This window comes from Motacilla alba, chromosome 8 (genome assembly GCF_015832195.1).
Source record: "Motacilla alba alba isolate MOTALB_02 chromosome 8, Motacilla_alba_V1.0_pri, whole genome shotgun sequence".
NCBI lineage: Eukaryota > Metazoa > Chordata > Aves > Passeriformes > Motacillidae > Motacilla > Motacilla alba.
Genome location: NC_052023.1, coordinates 3546493 through 3565037, shown reverse-complemented (window position 1 = coordinate 3565037; position 18545 = coordinate 3546493). Strand labels below are relative to the sequence as shown.

General features: G+C 42.6%; 1 protein-coding gene across 2 annotated transcripts; it reads right to left on the bottom strand.

Moving 5' to 3' along the window:
* Positions 1 to 54: 54 nt before the first annotated feature.
* Positions 55 to 18520, bottom strand: MYSM1 (Myb like, SWIRM and MPN domains 1). 2 transcript variants are annotated; one of them, XM_038143859.1, is made up of 20 exons: positions 18371 to 18520; positions 16360 to 16435; positions 16098 to 16168; positions 15752 to 15829; positions 15594 to 15620; positions 14990 to 15068; positions 14389 to 14487; positions 13048 to 13796; positions 12083 to 12213; positions 11122 to 11225; positions 10161 to 10238; positions 9020 to 9108; positions 8648 to 8702; positions 8519 to 8569; positions 7608 to 7682; positions 6370 to 6558; positions 6057 to 6189; positions 4167 to 4272; positions 3990 to 4047; positions 55 to 3178 (listed from the first exon to the last, which is right to left on the bottom strand). In XM_038143859.1, the coding sequence occupies exons 1-20, from the start codon at positions 18427 to 18429 to the stop codon at positions 3020 to 3022; spliced, it is 2466 nt and encodes an 821-aa protein (XP_037999787.1). In that variant the 5' UTR covers positions 18430 to 18520; the 3' UTR covers positions 55 to 3019. The 2 variants fall into 2 exon arrangements, with proteins under 2 accessions (XP_037999787.1, XP_037999788.1); XM_038143860.1 differs by having other exon boundaries at positions 3990 to 4044.
* Between the last annotated feature and the right edge of the window lie 25 nt (positions 18521 to 18545).

Genomic DNA, 18545 nt, shown 5'->3' with positions numbered 1-18545 from the left:
GGCACAAAGCCATTCCAGACCCCGGAGACAAGCTGTTACAAATACAGACACATCTTTCTGGGTACTGCATGTACAGCCTTTATTAGTAGACTCTTGTCTGTCATCAGGCAGAAATAGCAGAGACGCAAGCAAAGGAAAAAAGTACTGAATGTCAGCAGCAACAGCATTAACTCTTTACTTGGTTATGGATTTTGGTTTTTTCAACAGAATTGTTTCTGGCAAGTTGGTTAGTTTAAAAAAATAAAATTAGGGATGTTCCCTCCCCTTGCACACAAGATCTGCATCCCTGTGAGGCAGCACTGCTGGTAACTGGGAGAGCAAAACATGATTCAGCCAACAAATGCCCACAGGGATATTTGCCAGAAGTGACACCATGGGAGGGGTTGTTTGGGTTTATTTTGTGGGTTTTTTGTTAATTTTTTGTTTCCTCTCTTAATCTGTTGAATTCCAGTTTTAACTGTATCACTGTACTCACTACTCAACAATTTCTCATGTCCTGAGCAACAACTTGGTAAGGTGTAACACAGGTCTTATGGAAAGGAACAGCAGATTAGTCTGCACAGATCCACTGAAACAAAGCCTGCATGGGGAAAAAAGCTTTTTAATAAAAAATTTTCATGCCTAAAATGTGTTTGGTAGAACTGGTATATTAGTTAAACAGATTTTTATTTCCTGGGAAGCATGCAACTTCCAGACTCATATCATTAACCACTCAGTGAAACTAAATGATGAAAAGTAGGTTAGTTTATTTTCTTACCCTGCCTCCTGTCAACAGAATCATTACTCAGCATCACAACTGTGCTCTTTCCAATTCCCACAGAATTCTGTGTGCTAGACTGGATCCTGACGGTACAAGCACTGTATTTTCTCCCACATCACCCTGCAACAAAAACTTGGAATTCTGGAGCTTTTCTGTGCATATCAAAGGCTCAATCCTGCCCCATGTCCTCAGAAAAATCACTTCAAAAGTCTGGGTTACTGAAAAATTTCCTTATGTAACATCACTGCTGAATACAACAATACAACTGTGTGACTTTACCTCATCAAAGAGGGAAGCAGCCAGGACATTCTTAGCACTACGTGGGCAATCCTGACCCATCCCTAAAGAGCTGGGAATAGGGTGTGGAACAGGAGCAGTATCCCCTTCATGGTGCTGTGACAACAGAGATTCAAAATTCTCCTCCCAGCAGCTCTAACTGGAACTGTCAGGACATTGACACTGGCAGACTTTCCAGAAAACTGCAAAACTGCAACACAACTCCCCATGACTGAGAAGAGGGAATGCTCTCCCACCTGGAGTGTAGCTCAGCCAGCAATCCAGGAATCCTTGCAGTAGTGGTGGTCAGGAAGGCCCAAAGATGAGAGGTGAGTAAATGCAGACTGAGCCAACAGGCCAGAGAGAGATGGTTACACCAAGTGGTAAATTACACACAGTGGTGGGACCTACAGCTGTGCAGCAGCACATCTGAACACAGACAGAGCACACTACACCCACCAGTACTTTGAGTCCACAGCTCTTACATGTGGGAAAATCACTGAGTTTCAAGGGCTCACATTTTCATCTGCTCAGGTTCTGCTCCTTCCCCTTAGTGACAGAGAGACTCATGAGGCCTGATAAAAATATAACATTAACTTCCCATTAAGGAGTTCCCTCCTTGGGATGCAACTCTATGATTTTAAAGCTTTTCAAACTCTTTATACAAACAAAAACTTGAAACATATAAAATCTCAAAATTCCTTTTATGTTATGTAGAACTATATATATATATATACACACACATATTTTCTTAAAATAAAAACTGGGTCCATTGTCTCCCCTCTAGATATAAACTCCAAGTCTTGCTTGAAACTTTCAAATATATCTCAGACCTCTCTGAGAAACTCTGCCCAAGATAAACATGTGGAAATAGTAATACCTGTAGACAAGTCAAGTTTCCTTAGTATTTAGAAAGCAACATTTAAAGCACTTTTTTTTTTTCTAAAAAGATTCACAGTGATACAGCTCATGAAACATTTCCAAGTTGCAATCAGGAAACTTCTCAATCAAGATCAATCTGTGACTGATTTATCTAAATATATACCTGTATGAAATCATAACTGAGGAACTGATATAAACACGTGTTTTTCTATTGAACTGTACATTATAGAGAAGACTCTGAATATAAAAATGGGGATTTTTTTCTCTTGAAAAACACAAATCCTTCTCTGCTCTCAGTTTTCACTCAGTTTGCCATCAGTCAGAAGCTCTGGTTTCCACAGGAAACAGTGGCAATTAGAAGTGGACAAACCACAATGATCTGGAGAACAACATAAAACCTCCCTGTAGAATGGAAGGTCAGAAAGAGGTAACCTGTAGTAAGACAGGAGTTATCATTTCCACTGGAAACAAGCACAGCCACTACTGAGAAGTTATGAAACTCATCAGGTTTTTCTCCCCAATATAGAAGCAGGATGGCAAAGAATGTGCCAAAAAGCTACCTGACCATCAGAATCAATGGGGAAAAGTAATAAGAAAAATAAGAATAAAAAAAAGAAATTGGGTGATGAATTTTGCTACAACTGGATGAAACTTACTGGACACCAGGAAAGTTTGAGCTACAAAACCCTCATTTCAGTTAAGTTTCCCTTTTGTGAACTCATTCAAACTTACACTCCCTACAGCAAAGGAACAAATTCATTCTGAGCTAGAGGTGCACTTGCAGATAAAAACATCAGAGAAAATTCCCAAACTGAAAGACTTGCGAGAGGACAGGCTCTCCTTGCAGACTGATGCACAGCATTCTTGACAGGGTGTCCTCCTTCCCAAACATCGGGCTGGTCAATCATTAACTCCATGGCACTCACCAGCATTAAGCATTCCTCAGGCACGCATGAGGAGCTTTCAAAGCGTTTTTCAACCACAACGAGACGACACTGAATTCTTAACAGTCACTACTAAAAGGGATAACAATTCTGAAAGAGTTGACATAATGGAGAGGAGGGGAAGAAATTAAAAAATGAAATCAAAATTCCAGAGCCATCACATCAGCAATTCGTGTGAACGTTCATTCTCACTTCCTTCAGCATTTTTTTCACTCTTGTATGTGGAAAGGAATAAGTTTTCTATCTGAGTCAAGAACTCTTCAGCAATGAGGCAGCTCGTTACCTTGCCCAAAGTCTTCCTCATGCACTCCAAAAGCTAGACAAAAGAAAAGGAAATCTGTTTGAGATTGTCATTTCCCCCCTCTTTTACGTGATAAGCATTGCAAAGAGATTTTTATTTATTTATTTAGGATGAGCACTACAAAAAGTGTTTGTACATTATAAATTTAAAAGGAACGGGGTGTTCTAAACCCAAGTCTTTAAAACCAATTACCCAACAACTACATTTCAGAGCATTCTACCAACTCAAGTTTAGATTTACACTTTATAAGCAAAGATGGACTGAGAGGGAACAAAAAAAAAATCAATGCGTGCAATTACTGTGTGCAAGTTTTCTGTTTATGTCTTTTGCTTTGGGCAGAGTTTCTGTCTTGTTTGTGCCATAATGGTACAGCTGCCACTGGTCAGAGCTCCAGAGCAGTGACTACACTGACTGGAAAATTTAAGTTCCTATTTATCCATGACAAACATGGCACAGCATTATTTTACTGATGGAACAAAGGACCAGGAAGGCCAAATCTGCTCTTGAGGCATGAGCAGGTCTTGACACTGAAAGCACACAAAATAATGAGGCAAGACCTGAGTAATTAATTGCCATTAATTCCTCTCCAAACTGAGGGTCAAACTTGGTGTCTGCACATAACCACACCCCCAGCCTCTCTGAGAGGAGGATCTTTATTTTAACTGTGTTGAAAGTAAATAAGTTGTGCCACAGAAATCATTTATTATCATTAATTTACATCTCTGATTTGTAAAAGTGTAACTCCAGGTGACTTCTGACATGAAACAGATTTGCATTAAAAAAAAAAAAAATCTAACATAAAAAAGTTAAGAGAAGGAAAACTTACTTTCTGCAAACAAGTCAGGTCAGAATCTCTATGAAAAATTTTATCCATGGGGACACTGCTGTTGGAAGAAAAAAAAACAGGAGTGCTGGAGAAAGCAGCCATGGGTCTTGACTGAAACGTAACAATAAATGTATAAAAATTCCAACCTGGCTGTTTGTAACAGAAGTGGACACAAACCTGTGGCATAATCTGTATTTCTCAATTATCCACCTTGTTTTTTCAAATACTAATTCCCACTGAGGCTCCTCCAACATCTGTTCCATTTCAAATTTGTAGGGCAGGCCTGCAATCAATTGAAGATGATGATTCAGTGTTTCTGCTACACTCCACTGTTTGTTTTCCTGTTCAGTTCAGGTGCAATCCCTTCCCTCCCCATAAGTGTTCCTCATTTATTACAGACAGCAGAAGCCTGTAGTTCTGTTACTTGACAACATTAAGGAGGTTAAAGGATGAGTGTTTTGGATTCCAAATTTAATTCTGGTGGGAGTAGGAACAAATCTGTTCTGCTCCCTGCCCTTGCCAATTCCCATTCCGTAAGGAAGGACAGAAATCTACAACCAACCCAGAAATAAAAAAATGAATTGAGTCTTTCTAACTTAGTTGCACTTTTGTAGTCTAAGAGTTATATGGTCATTAAATTAATAAAAAAGGTTTGGTTTTTCAGTACGAATGAGCTGATGGTGAAGTGCTGACTATTGTTTTCAATTTCAAAAGAACTTTGCTCAGAAATGAAGAAATTCTTCTACTTTACTGCAGGTGGGGGAAGAGAATTCTAGAAAATATTTTAAAAGAACCATCAGAAAGTTATTTGCAGGACACAATTAGTTTACCAAAAATCAAGGAGCAAGAAAGAGACTGTACATTTCAGTAAATCATTTCCAAAGAGCCAGAGGAGATGGCATTTTGTAAAACCTTCATTTCAGGAGCTAAACAGAAATCTGAAATCCTCTGACAGAAAACGCACATGGCTACAAAAATGTCTAGTTCTCAGGGCAATAGAGTTTGTCAGTATTTTAACTCCCCCCCACAAGGGTGGGACGTGTGGGAGAAGAGGATAAAAGTCTCAGTGAGGTAAACAGGCTCTGGGGCACAGATGTGGCCAGTGCTGCCCCTGCCCCAGGACTGTGCAGTGAGGCTCCAGGCAGATGGGCTCCCTTCTCTGCTTCCACTGGAAAAAACAGAGGGAACTGTGAGCTCACAAGGCCTCAGCAACAGCTGTGCCAAGAGAACTGGAAACCTTGGAGTGTGGATGCAAAAACCAGGACTTTATAAATGGAGGAAGGAGGAGAGAGAATGGGCAGCTACCAGAACCATCTACTGTTACCAGGTGAACTTTCCTCAAGTCCATGTCAGGAAAAGAGCAGATCTGATCATCACTTGCAATGCAGCAAATTTTATGTGCTATGTCCTTAACTGCTCAAGAAAGGAACAGATCCTGTTTTCATGAAATGCCAATGGTATTTTTAACCAGGAATTTGTTCCCTTAGGTGGGGGGGTCATGCCAGCACCGTTTCAGCCTTTGTGCCTTGTGTTCCCCTGGACAGCTGGCACATTTCTTTGATCCTCTGACCAGCTGAATGCCACGTTACTCAAAAATTAAGGATTTTTGGCCACTGTAGCAGCCAATTCTTTGCTATTTATTTCTGTCTCCTCGAGCAGAGAATCTGTTCAGAATGTTGTAATGCAGGCCAAGACAGACATGGGATACAGTTTCTAAGCTGTTCACATGGATTCTGTATGTAAATAACAGGGACCTGTGTCCCAACCCTTTCACTTCTTTCAGGAATTGTGGGAACTACTAACACAGAAGATCAATCTTGTATGTATTTATAGTTGTATATTCCTGTCCTGACAGCACAGACAACCCACAGGTTTGTTCTCTCAGTGAAATTCCTGGGTTTATCCAGACCATGCTACCATTATAAATGACACCATTTATATAATGCCATCATACTAACAATATAAATACAGAAATACTGATTTCTCAGGTTCAGAACCAGACATCTTCCCCTTAACACCCAAAAGGAAAAGGAGAATTAAGACACTGGATTAAACAGGTGTACTTACGATAGGAACCATCAGAACTGATCTCATCACTAATGACCAGACAGGTGATCTGGGAATAGGGAAGAGGATTATTCCTGTTGTAAGGGCTTATGATCATCCCGATGAACATGGCACCACCCCTGGAGAAATAGCTCTAAAAAACACCAAAAACACCACATACAAAAACCCAGTCTTATTCAGAACAGCAAAGCTGAAACCTAAAGAACAGCTTTTATGTCAATTCACGCTGAGCCATGTAAGATACATTGGTGCAACAGTGTAAAGCCCAGGGAGGCTTTGGGGTCGCAGGGTGTTTTGGGTGTCTCTGCTGTACCTGGTACTTGGCCTGCGTGTCGATGTCGCGGATGGAGGGGTTGGGCTCGAAGGCGGGGTGGGAGTGGTACCAGCCGATGACCTGGAAGCCCCTGGCCGCCAGCGACTCCGAGGCCTGCGTCTGGGACACCGGGTCCATCTCGCACTGCAGGCCTGTGCTCAGGCTGTTGCACGGCTCTGCTGCACACACCTGGGGAAAGAACCTCCAGCTGCACCAGGGCAAGGAGCCTCCATCAGGCTGCAGGGGGTTGGTGTGGCCGAGTCCTGCATTTTGGCCACACTCACCCCCTGCAGTGCCACAGGCTGGGGACAGTGCGGCTGGACAGTGCCCAGGAGGAAAGGGACCTGGGGGTGCTGGTTGACAGCCGGCTGAACACGAGCCAGCAGTGTGCCCTGGTGGCCAAGAAGGCCAATGGCATCCTGGCCTGCATCAGGAATGGTGTGGCCCGCAGGAGCAGGGAGGTCATTCTTCCCCTACTGATGGCACTGGTGAGGCCACACCTTGAGTGCTGTGTCCAGTTCTGGCTCCTCAGTTTGGGAAGGACATTGAGACGCTTGAGCGCGTCCAGAGGAGGCAACGAGGCTGGAGAGGGGCTGAGAACACAAACCCTGAGAGCAACCACTGAGGGAGCTGGGGGTGTTCAGCCTGCAGAAAAGGAGACTCAGAGGTGACCTTGTCCCTCTCTACAGCCCCTTGAAAGGTGGCTGTGCTCAGCTGGGGTTGGGCTCTTTCTCCAGGCAGCGCTGACAGAACCACAGGACACAGTCTCAAGCTGCACCAAGGGAAATATAGGTTGGATATGAGGAAAAAGTTTTTTACAGAAAGAGTAATAAAGGTCTGGAATGGCCTGTCCAGGGAGGTGGTGGAGTCACCATGTGGTGATGTGTTTAAAAAAACAATCCTGAATGTGGCACTGGGTGCCAGGGTTTAGTTGTGTTAGGGCATGGGTTGGACTTGGTGATCCTGAAGGTCTCTTCCAACCCAGTGATTCTGTGATTTCTGTAAATCAGTTACAGAAAACGTAGAGATTTTAAGAGGCATTTATCAGATCTTCCTCATGATGCAGTTGACATTTGAATGTAAGCTTAACTCTCATATTTCAAGACTACAGTAATGAACTTCAACTTTAATACATTTGATCAATTCCCTTTTAGAAATAAGTTACATCTATTCAAATTGTAACTATGATAATTTCAGTTTTAATATTGTAGAGAAAATGTGAAAAGACAAAGGCTTACTTCCACAATTTTATCAGCTTCAGAGTACTTTCCACCAAGCAGCCCAATCACTTCTGCCAGAGACACATGAGAGTGCTGGAATGAGATCAAACAAACAGGAAAGCCCAAGTTGGGGGATTTCTCACAAGGCAGTGACTTCTCAAGCATATGTAGAAGGAAAACTCAAGACAACTCAAGACTCTCAAATACCCAGTACTTCCATTTAAAGCAAACAGAAAAGATTAATTTTGCTTATTATATACACACCACAGATGCAGTGCAAGGGTGCATCACTTCCATACACAAGGCAATGTGTTTGGAAGTTCAAAAACTGCACCCTGGGCAGTGCTGAACAACTGCACACATTTCAGTACAGCCTGTTATTCTTGAAAAAACCCACACATTGCTTTGCAAACACAAAATCAATTCCCAGACTGGGAGAAAATGAAGGCATAGATTTCAGAAGGGCAGTCTGTTTCAGAAAGTAGCTTTAAGCAAATTAGATTTAAAGTATGACAGAGAGTGGTAAGTAGTAAAGCTCTCAGTAAAGTAACAAAGCCCTTATTAGTTTTTCTAGAACGTTGATAGTTGTATATTAAGCACAATACAAAACCCATTCATTTTAGGGGCTTTACTTAATACTGGATTCTCACACTTCTAGGTCTGACTGGGAAAAAATCACAGAATGGTTTGGGTTGAAAGGAACCTTAATGATTATCTCATCATCCCCCCTGTCATGGGCAGGGACACCTTCCATTAGAACAGGTTGTTCAGAGCTCCATCCCACCTGGCCTTGAACACTTCCAGGGGTGGGGCAGCCACAGCTTCTCTGTTTTATTTTCTTGGTCTTGTTATGTTGCTCATTAAAAACAAGAACCAAACCCACAACATACACATTCACAGAGTTTTGAAAGATAAAACTTAATGCTCACCAAATCCATTATTAAAAGTGCTTCAGAAGACACTTTCACCTGAAAGGGTTCCTGGAATGATAAACACAATGATAAGAAAAGTAACCCAAGCAATGGAGCCTTCTCAGTAATTCACTCAGAGGTACATACCTGCTTTTCTTCCGTGAACAAACAGCATGGTATCAGCTGAAAGGGATCAAAGGAACTATAAAATGAAAGAAAATTTCTCTAAAGATGTAGGACTTTTTGAAAAATTGAAACTTTTCAAGTTTCCCACTGTCTCCTTGGCAGAGGAGGAATAACCTTGCTTTCTTCGCTGGATTTTGTCATCCCACATAAGGATGGCTTCTACCAAATACAGAAATGTCACTTCCCACACTCCTGAATTCCAACATGGAACATCTGAAAAGCATCCCTGCTATTTCAGACCAGGATACATATTAATGCTGTGCAGGTTTCCAGCCTGACACTACACAGGATATTTCTAGCAGACCTATGTTTGAACACCATGAGATCAAATACCTTCTGATTTGTCTGGAACCTTTAGAAGATTTTGCAGGTTTCAGTTTTTCTTCTTCTCTCCTTCTTGCTAATTCTTCAGCTGAGAGATGCTGAAAAGATTTTTTTAAAAAATTGAATGTTTCAATGGCTGAAGTGCTTTTTCAGCCCTGACTGCAAAACCAGCCCAGAATAAATTCTTTATGTCCCTGCCCTCTTAATACAATTTGTATGTTACAAGACTACTCAGGATAGAGGCAACAGCCATGGCAGAACCAAGCAGTGTGGAAGGAATGACAGTCTGAGATCAGGTCCACAAGGTGCCTGATAAGAGAACTCTCTCACTCTCCAAATCATTTAAATTCAGTAAAATCACAGCCCACATCACAAACTAGGTGTAAATCCAGGTGTGACCATGTGCCATTACAAACCACGGTCAGAATTTATCATGTCCCCTCCTTAGGGATGTTTTCAACCTTTATTTCCATCCAAATTTGTATTTTACAGGAAATGTTGGAATTATTAACCCACAGGTACTGAAAATAGGGATGGCATGATACCATTATGGAAGTGATTGTTACAGGTAATTACTGAAAGGTTGAAAATTAAGAAGGTTTTGTATACAGGAAAATTGGATGTTTACAGTTCTTCCCTTTTGATGTAATTTGTAATTGTAGGAACAGACATGTATTTTCTTTCCAATTCTCCCATAAAATATTTAACCTTGCATGAATTTTTTAAGCACTTAATAAACCACAGTATTACTGGGGATATTGCTAGTAGCAGAATTAATATTAGGAACTCATTATCACCTGCATAATGAGCACAAGGAAACCATACGGGACTGAAAAAATAACATTTAAATGTTATTCTCCCATCCCCTACCACTACCCTAAAGGCAGTTAACTGAAAGCAATGGGTCATGAAATCTCCTACAAGACAAAGCAACGAATTTTATGGGCATAAAACCCCTGTGCAAACCCCAAATGCAGCTGTATTAATCAGCATGAAGATGTGCCAGCTGCTGCAGTACTTTCAAATTACACTTCCACAAGAGAGGTTAAATCCCTATGACACAACTGTTCCCTTGTCTGTTTCAACAGCACCTGCCACAAATTAGCAGGAACTGATGATTTAAGGTAAGTTTAAAACAGAGGAGGGTTACCTCAAATGTCTGTCCCTCCAAATCCTTTGCATCACACCAGTTTCCCCACGGGTCCCGCACTCGCCGTCTTCTCGTGCGCTGAGGCAAGAAACCACCATGAGTCAAATTACCCTGAAAAAACTGCATTTCCTTCACCCAGGCAGCCAAAAGGACATTGTCCAAAAGGTCACTGCCCCAGGAATGGTACTGACAATCCAACATGTCCCCAGAAAACAAAGAACACCCAGGATTTCTGTAGAATTAAGTAGATCACAATCTGTCAGGAATTGTCATCAGTAAAGTTTTGGGGTTTAAGGCTGTAAAGCCTGTTAGTGTCCATGGAATATCAGTACCCCTGAGAGCAAGAGGGCACTGATATCCAGCTCTGAATTAATGCTCAGACAACACACAAAGCTATAAACACAGTGTGTTTACATTTAGTGTATGCTACAGTTATTTACATTTCAATTTATTATTTTTAAAGTGGGATTGATTTAGTTTTCCTCTCATCAACTGATTTACTTTGCTGTGAAGTACTTAAAAATGCTACATTAAATGTGAATATAAAAATTAACTCTGGCAAGCCTTGGTAATCTGTGCAGTTATAAATGAGTTACTGCTGCATTTAATTGTGTGCATAGGGCTCTGAGTAAGCCATAACATGTACCTACTGTATTTAACAGCTGAAATGCAAACAACTTAATCACACACTGCAATGCACTTCACTATTTTGTGGCTTATAAATTATGGGGAAGAGGGTGTTCAGGCTGCAGGGGAAGGCCTGCAAGACAGCTGGAGTGAAATACCTGAACACGTGAGTGGGTGTGAGACACCTGCACCAAGACTGACACCTGAATGACACAGGGCACCCTAAGGAAACTGCAACCTGAGTGACAGGAGACATTCCCCGAGGTGCTCTGGCTTAAAAATAAATGCAAGCTGAGAGGATTGTCCCCTTGTTCCCGCTGCCCCCAGGCTGTACCATGGACTGCAGGCGCTGGGCCAGCTGATAGGCTTCCGCCGTGTCCTTGCCCTCCCTGCAGCGGCTCCTGTCGGCGGGCTGGGGCCGGTTGTACACGGCCTGTTCTGCAGGACACACAGGGGACAATTCCCGTGTCAGCAGAGCTCAGAGCTGCTCAGCACTGCCACACACACAGGAACAACACGGCTAAGTGACAACAGCAAATGGCACAGGGAGGAAAGCAAACAAAACTCTCACAGCAAAGACATCTCTTGATAGTCCTGAGTGGTGACTAGAATCACCCTAGTAGCCCTCTCCCACTACACTTTTAAAACAACAAAACCTCCTCTTCTCCTCCTTCTTCTTTCTAACTAATTTTTAATAACTTTACTTCAGACAAAATGTAACTGAAGGACATTACTCCTCTCCTAGGTGACTGTCATTCAGCTTTGGACCAAAATTCATTCAGAGCCTCTAAACCAACATCAAGTTACAGGTGCCCATTTACTTTTAACAGGTCACCTAATTTTAACACTGGAATTGTTTAAAAACTAGCCCTGAGGATGAAGGCATCGGTGTTTATCTAGAAAATAGTTATAATTTAGTGTGGGAAAAGAAACAATTACTTGAATTCTGCCTAAAAAGAATGAGGCAGAATTTCAGACATAGCTGGTATCAAGAAACACAGAAAAGCAAGAAACAAAACAGACATCCCACCAACTGATGTGTGATTAAACACGAGGAAAGGAAAATAAAAAGAAAAAATAGAAGGTTTTCTGTAAGCCTAAAATTTCTAATCCTGTTAATAGGTTACAAGCTCTTCTAGATTTTCCCGTTATGAGGGACAATCTGTCGGAAGGTCCTTCCTGGCAAGGATGAATGTGCATCCTCTGTGTGAGCAGCACAGCCTAGCACTGGGCAGTCCTTCAGCGCTGCACCAGAAGAGGCTCTTTATTGACTATTCCAACAGAAATATCTTTACCACAGCCGAAGTTGATTGCTCCTATCAGCTCCAGGTAGGTGTGGATCCGCCCGATGCAGTTGACGTCCCCGCAGTTCTTCAGGCCGGGCCGCACCGAGGTCTTGTTCAGGTATTTGGGTTTACATCTCTCCCTAAAACAAAGCACAGCACCCGGTCAAAGAGCAGAACAAACCACGGGGACATGAAGGAATTGGGGGACTGTAACTGAGGTCCTGTTTTCACTCTCTGTGCATTTATTCCTTCCTTTAAGCTGATACTGAATCTTCTCAGTTCAACACTTCTCTGGTGTCTAATGGAATTTTAGCCTCTCTTTGCAACCAGAAGCTGTCAGAGCACAAGACAACTGAATGGGGACAGAGTTAAACTCAATAATTCCTTATACTTCAAAGCAAGCACAAACCAAAACTGGCAACCAAATTATCTTGAGCCTCCTACTACAAGTCACTATGTTTCCTAACACTTCTCCTTTGCAGATGGAATATAAAATATTTAAGTGCACAAGCACCATTCCAAAATCATTCTTAATTTGAGGCGTTCCTTTGGTCAACGCTATTTGCTCTAGCACAGACTATTACTTCTTGCTGCCCTTCTGTAAAGGCAGGGCTACGGAATCAATGCCATTGGTTATTTTAAGGAACCATTTGTTAAAAGCATTCTTATGCATGGGATGGCAAAAATGGCAAGGAAATAGCACAGCCAAAATAAATGCAGCCTGTTCTGGTACAGAACATTCATTTTCTTAATGCTTCAAAGTATTTTCATTGCTCAGCTTCCAGAATGCCAGAGAAAAAAATCAGGAAGATGCAAAAGAAGTATTAATAATGAATGCTCTTCACTGGCAAGCTACCATACAATTCATTTCACTCTATTGAGAAGTAAGCTATTAGTGCTAAGTAGTGTTTTAACTACATCAGACCAGGACATCTTAATCACTTATTTTAGTGGAAGAAATTAATGCATCTCACCACTGATCCAAAATATAATTCCTGATTTTCAAATAACGCTCTGGTGTTTTGGCCTGGCGCCCTTCAAAGAATTCAGGAATAGCCTGCTTCTCTTCTTCCAGAATGATGCTTCTGTCAACCTCCACTTCTTGATCAGGTGGCTTCAGCTCCTCTGCTTCCTCTTGATGGTCTTCATCCACTTGGCAGGGAAAAGGAAAAAGCAATCCATTATCAGCCTGGTCTTTTTGCTCCTCACTGAGCTCCTGATCGGTTCCTTGTGCACGACATGTGACTGGTCCACTTTGCTCAGCTTTCTCAACAAGATTGTTGTACTGCTGGTAATTCAAATTCACAGATTTATCCCCATTCAGGTGCTGGGAACACGTTGCTGCCACAGCAGGAAATACCAATGTCTCCACTGTCTCTGGCCTGGTGTGCTGAGGATCTTCTTTAGGCAAAGCAGTTGCAGAACTGTGGCCAGCAGATGAAAAACCTTGTTCCACTGCTTTTGTTTCTTCAACTGGACTTTTTGGGATAACAGATAATTCAGATTTTCCAGTTTCTTGCGGAAAGGCGGGAGTGAGTAGTTCATCCATGTCATCAGTTATGTCCACTTCCTCATCATCTGACAGCTTTTCGATTTTCACCGCGTTCAGGTTGGGGTCTGCGAGGCCTCTCAAGTTTCCAGCTCCCACCCTTGTCCCATCTTCCATGGGAAGGCTGCTCCCACACTGACTTTGCTCTTCTTTTTCTGAATCGCCATTTTTTGCCTTAGGAAAATATAAATCACTTTTAGGAGGGAAAAACAAACCAAAACCATCTGCCTCCCAAATAATCAGGACTGTTTTATTTGAACAGCAGATATTCCGAGTGTTTCTTTTCCAATTTATTGTTTTAATTTAGTTTAATCCATTGCAACTGACTTTTAGACAGCATTACAGGTATACTTTAGGCCAAGTATAAATTTACATGTATTTCAAGTCAAAAATCCCTAGAAAGTAGTTATTTCTTCTTACAGCCTATGAAATCTCAAATGAGGCTGAAGCTAAAACTACAACACACAGCAGAACGAGCTGTGTAGTAGAAAACCAGTATTTTCAGACTAACAACCAACAGTGTAAGAGACCCAATTATACTGCATTTATTGTTCAGTTATACCAGCAATAAAACCAGTGGTCACTCTAGGAATTTTAAATCAGGCCTGACTTCACATTTAAATCTGCAAATGACGATATTCCACTTCTCTGAGTAAGGGAATGATTAAAGTACCTGCTTTGACAGCAGTGCCCTGAAAGGACAGATAAAAACCAAGCTACCCGTTGGCAAACACCTTTTTGCCAGCTCCAGGGATGCTCCATGTACCTTGTTCCTGAAGTACTGCCGAGCATAGCTCTTGACTTGCAGAACCGTTCGAGTGCCGATCAATTTGGCAATTTTTGTCCATCTGCGGCCAAATTTCACCTGAAACAACAAAGCACGTGGAAGTGACCCCAGCTCTGACATCCCAGACATGGCACTGCATGTGTCAAATGAGTTCAAACCCTCATTATTCATTAAAATGCACTCACACCACAGCAAACCCATGGTAAAGAACCTCACTATTTATGTTCTACCAAGAAGGAAACTGCATCCAGTAGTAAAAATTATCATTATTCTTAACTGAAGGATCTTCTTTACCCATTTCAGGCACTCTGCTGCCTGTTATCCCAAGGAATGCTTGTGCTTGGCAAAGCAAACCCTTTTACAATTGGCACAACCATATAATCTCTGCAGGCCTTACAACAGTAAAGGATTTTACTTTATTACCTGATTTGCCTTCAGAACACACTCTACTATACTTCTCATAGTTAATGCAGCATTGTGATAATATACAACATGCTTATTCGTGTCAACTACTTTACTGTTCAAGATAAACTCATTAATTCAATTTAAAGTATTTTATATATACATAAAACAAACTCACCAGTCCTTGTTCAAACAGCTCTTTTTCCTCTGATGTCCACTTCAAGGAACAGCCAGGTGATTTGGTAGGGGAACGCACCCTGGGAATGCAGGAAGCAGAAATCAGTGCTTTCCCAAATCCAGATATTCTCCAATCCCAGTCACTCAAGGCAGCCTCTGACAGGAGGACTACTCCTCATCTTTGGCAGAACTCAAAGTATTGTTCTAAACATAACTGTGACTCATAAATAAAATAAATAAAATACCGAGAATCACATCGGCTTCTCCATCACGATGGAAGATTCAAAGTAATTCAATATTCATCAGTGACCAATGGCACAGAAATACATCAAAGCAGGCAACAGAGAAGTTCAGGTTGAAAAGGCAACTAGAATTAACAAATTTTTATCATAAAGACCACTGTGCTACCAAAAAAATCCCCAAAATCTGGTTTGCTCTAGCCTCTTGTTACACACAACAATATTTCTTTCTGTTGGAAGGTCTCTTAAATAATTTTATACAGTCAAACAAGAGAAACTTTAATTTTTTTTAAAATAATATCTGGTAAGTTAACAAAATCAGACACCACACTTAAAAATGCAATTCAATTGTTAAAATGTACATACATGACTTTTCCAGTTTTCTTATGTGGGCTGCAAATGCAAGAGTGAAAATAAAAATTAGTAATTGTGCTGCTGGTGCATATCTAGCAAATAAGAAGGATTTTAGAAGGACTTTTCATTTCTACTCAGCTAATTAGAATTTTTTTCCAGACAGATCTTACCTTTTCATCGATCTTTTCTCCACTTCCTTTTGGTTGAGCCATATTTTTTCAGAAAGTGATTTATTGGATAAATAGTATCTGAAATAGTCATTAAGTAAGTATTCCAGGCATCAGAGATATTTGTACATGTGAGAATTTTACTAATCAGATAAATTACACTGCTTCAGAATTACCCAGCTGTAGAAACAGATACTGCAGTTTCTACAGCAGGATTTCTGCAATCTATCTAGAAGTTGACAGGGCTTCAGTCACCTTAACAGCAAAGATTTATCCAGTTCTTTTGGAATTAAGAGAGTTTTTTTAGCATTCTACAGGAAAACATAAAACCAAATCAGCAAAAGGATACTCTTCTTCCAGCAACATCTTCTCAATGACAGCCCTGTTTTCTTCACTAATGCTGCTGTCCAGTGTCCAGGGCTGCAAACAACAAAACCACATTTTAATATCTAAGTTCTGTCACACTGTACATGAGTACTGACAATAAATAGTTGGTAAAAGTAAGGAAGAAGCAGTGGTTAAAGACCTAAAGGAGTATGTACATGGAGGGAAGAGAACACAGAAGCTCTGATAACCTTGCTACAAGCAGCATTGATTAAAAAAATACTTACAAGACTGTTGCCAGTTCTCCAAGATGAATCAAGATAGTGATCCTGCAGCAGACTTGATGCTGTGTTTTCATGATCTCTGAAAGAGATTCCAGTGTTCAGAAACATTTTAATATTGAATGTCACTGAGTTGTATTATCTCCACTTAACATTTCTACATCTTACCCCCAATAAGGTAAAAGCATTTTCTTGTAAAGGCAAACTGCTTTTTCCTGCTGAGGAGAGCTCCTGCTTGCACAAGGTTTAAAAGAATCCTGTCATACAGGGTTGTTAGAACCCTAGAGTAAAATCTGGGAATGGTTTGGCTGGAAGATCATCTCATTCCAACTCTCTGCCATGGACAGGGACATCTCCCACCAGACCAGGTTGCTCCAAGCCCTGTCTAACCTGGCCAGGGCTCACCACCCTTACAGGGCAGAGTTTCTTCCCAATATTTAATCTCGTGCTCATACAGATTTCATCCAGTTTATATTTAATCTTTTCTGTAAATAACTACTAATTAGAGATCTGTCACTGATTAACATCATTGATCAACTTCCTTTTATTTTCATGCAGCATAAGATCTCCTTAGGAATTTGTGTAATTACTTGTTTTCGAAAATCTTTACTTCCAGAACATTCAGTCTTGTCTAAAGACTAATTGGCCCTATATTCCCTGCAGTGCTACTAAATTAAACTCACCAATGCTCTGAACTGCTTCGTGCAGCACTTCAACCATCTCTTTATAGGATAAAGGATCAGGATGAATCTCCATGTCCAGAGATCAATACAACTCCTGCTTTTTGAGCATACCCAGGAGAGGGTGGGATCAAGAGTCCCCTTTGCCAGCAGCCTGTCTGCAGCAGTGGCAGGGGCTACTTGAGGGCAGTGTGTCTCTGCTACAAACCTCTCATTCTCCCTCAGCACTTGCAAGTGCTCGATTTGAGGCATTACAGTCACTGCCTACTCACTTCAGCACCCCTTATCTGTCCACTTGCTGAAGCCCATAAGGGCAATGTTGGAATGTTGGGCTGCATCAAAACAGCATGGCCAGCAGGGCTTTGCTCTGGTAAGACCTCACCTGGAGTGAGGTGCTGCATCCAGCTCTGGGATCCCCAACATAAGAAGGCCATGGAAGTGTTGGAGCCAGCCCACAATGTCGATAAGAGCACTGGAGCACCTCCCCTACAAAGACAGGCTGGGAGAGCTGCTCAGCCTAGAGAAGGGAAGATTGTGTGGAACCTCACTGCAAACTTCCACTATCTGAAAGGGCTACAGGGAAGCTGGAGAGGGACTCTTTGCAGGAACTGTAGCGATAGGATGTACTGTAGATGTACTGCACTTGATAGGATGTATCAAGTACAAGGAGGATGTATCAAGGACTAATGGGTACAAACTGAAAGAGGGAAAAATTTGGTTAGATACTAGGAAGAAATTCTTTACTTGGGGATGGTGATGCCCTGGCACAGGTTACCCAGGGAGACTGTGGATGCCCCAGCTCTAGAGCGTCCAAAGCCAGATTGAATAAAGCCTTGAGCAACCTGCTCTAGTAGGACATATCCCTCTTCATGGCAGGGGGGTTGGGATTAGAAGATGTTTAAGGTCCCTTCCAATCCTTAACGTTCCATGATTCTATGAACCCGTTTTCTGCACCTCCCTCCGGGCGTTCAGCTTCTTGAGCCTCCCTCACAGTTACACAACCCAGCACCTTCTCCATGGGTATTTTAAGGATTCTCCCAGCAGCCTCGCAGCGCTGTTCCGGGCTCTGGGGGATCCCATGACGGCGGTTCCGCCTTCTCCTCACACCAGCGCTATCACAGCCCCGTTCTCAGTGCCCTTCCCGCCGATGCCCCACACCGGCGCTGTCCCCTCTCCACGGGCATTCCGTGACATTCCAAGGTCTCTCCCGGAGCGGCGGGAAGAGCCCGGCCCGGGCCGCCCCGTCAGGAGCGGCTCTCCCCTCACGCCCCCCGCCCGCCGCGGGGGCACGGGGCGCGCTGGCCGAGCCGCAGCGGCCCCTCACGGCCCTCACTCACCCCGGCGCGGCCGCAGGGTCCCCCTCGATGTCCACCTCGGCCTCCTCCGCCGCCGCCATGACAGCGGGCCCGGCGCTATCGCGGGAAGGGGCGGGCGCGGCGGCGCGGAGATGGGCGGGAGCAGCGCCCCGACGAGCGGCCGCGGCGGAGGCGGAGATGGCGCTGGGGTAGGCGG

Excerpts from the sequence above, each read along its gene's own strand:
- MYSM1 (XM_038143859.1), bottom strand. The coding sequence starts at position 18,429 with ATGGCGGCGGCGGAGGAGGCCGAGGTGGACATCGAGGGGGACCCTGCG. Across the intron at positions 15,830-16,097 it reads AAGATGTTGCTGGAAGAAGA|ATACTATTTATCCAATAAAT; the intron begins GTATCCTTTTGC and ends TGACTATTTCAG. Across the intron at positions 7,683-8,518 it reads CACTTTTAATAATGGATTTG|CACTCTCATGTGTCTCTGGC; the intron begins GTGAGCATTAAG and ends ATCTCATTCCAG.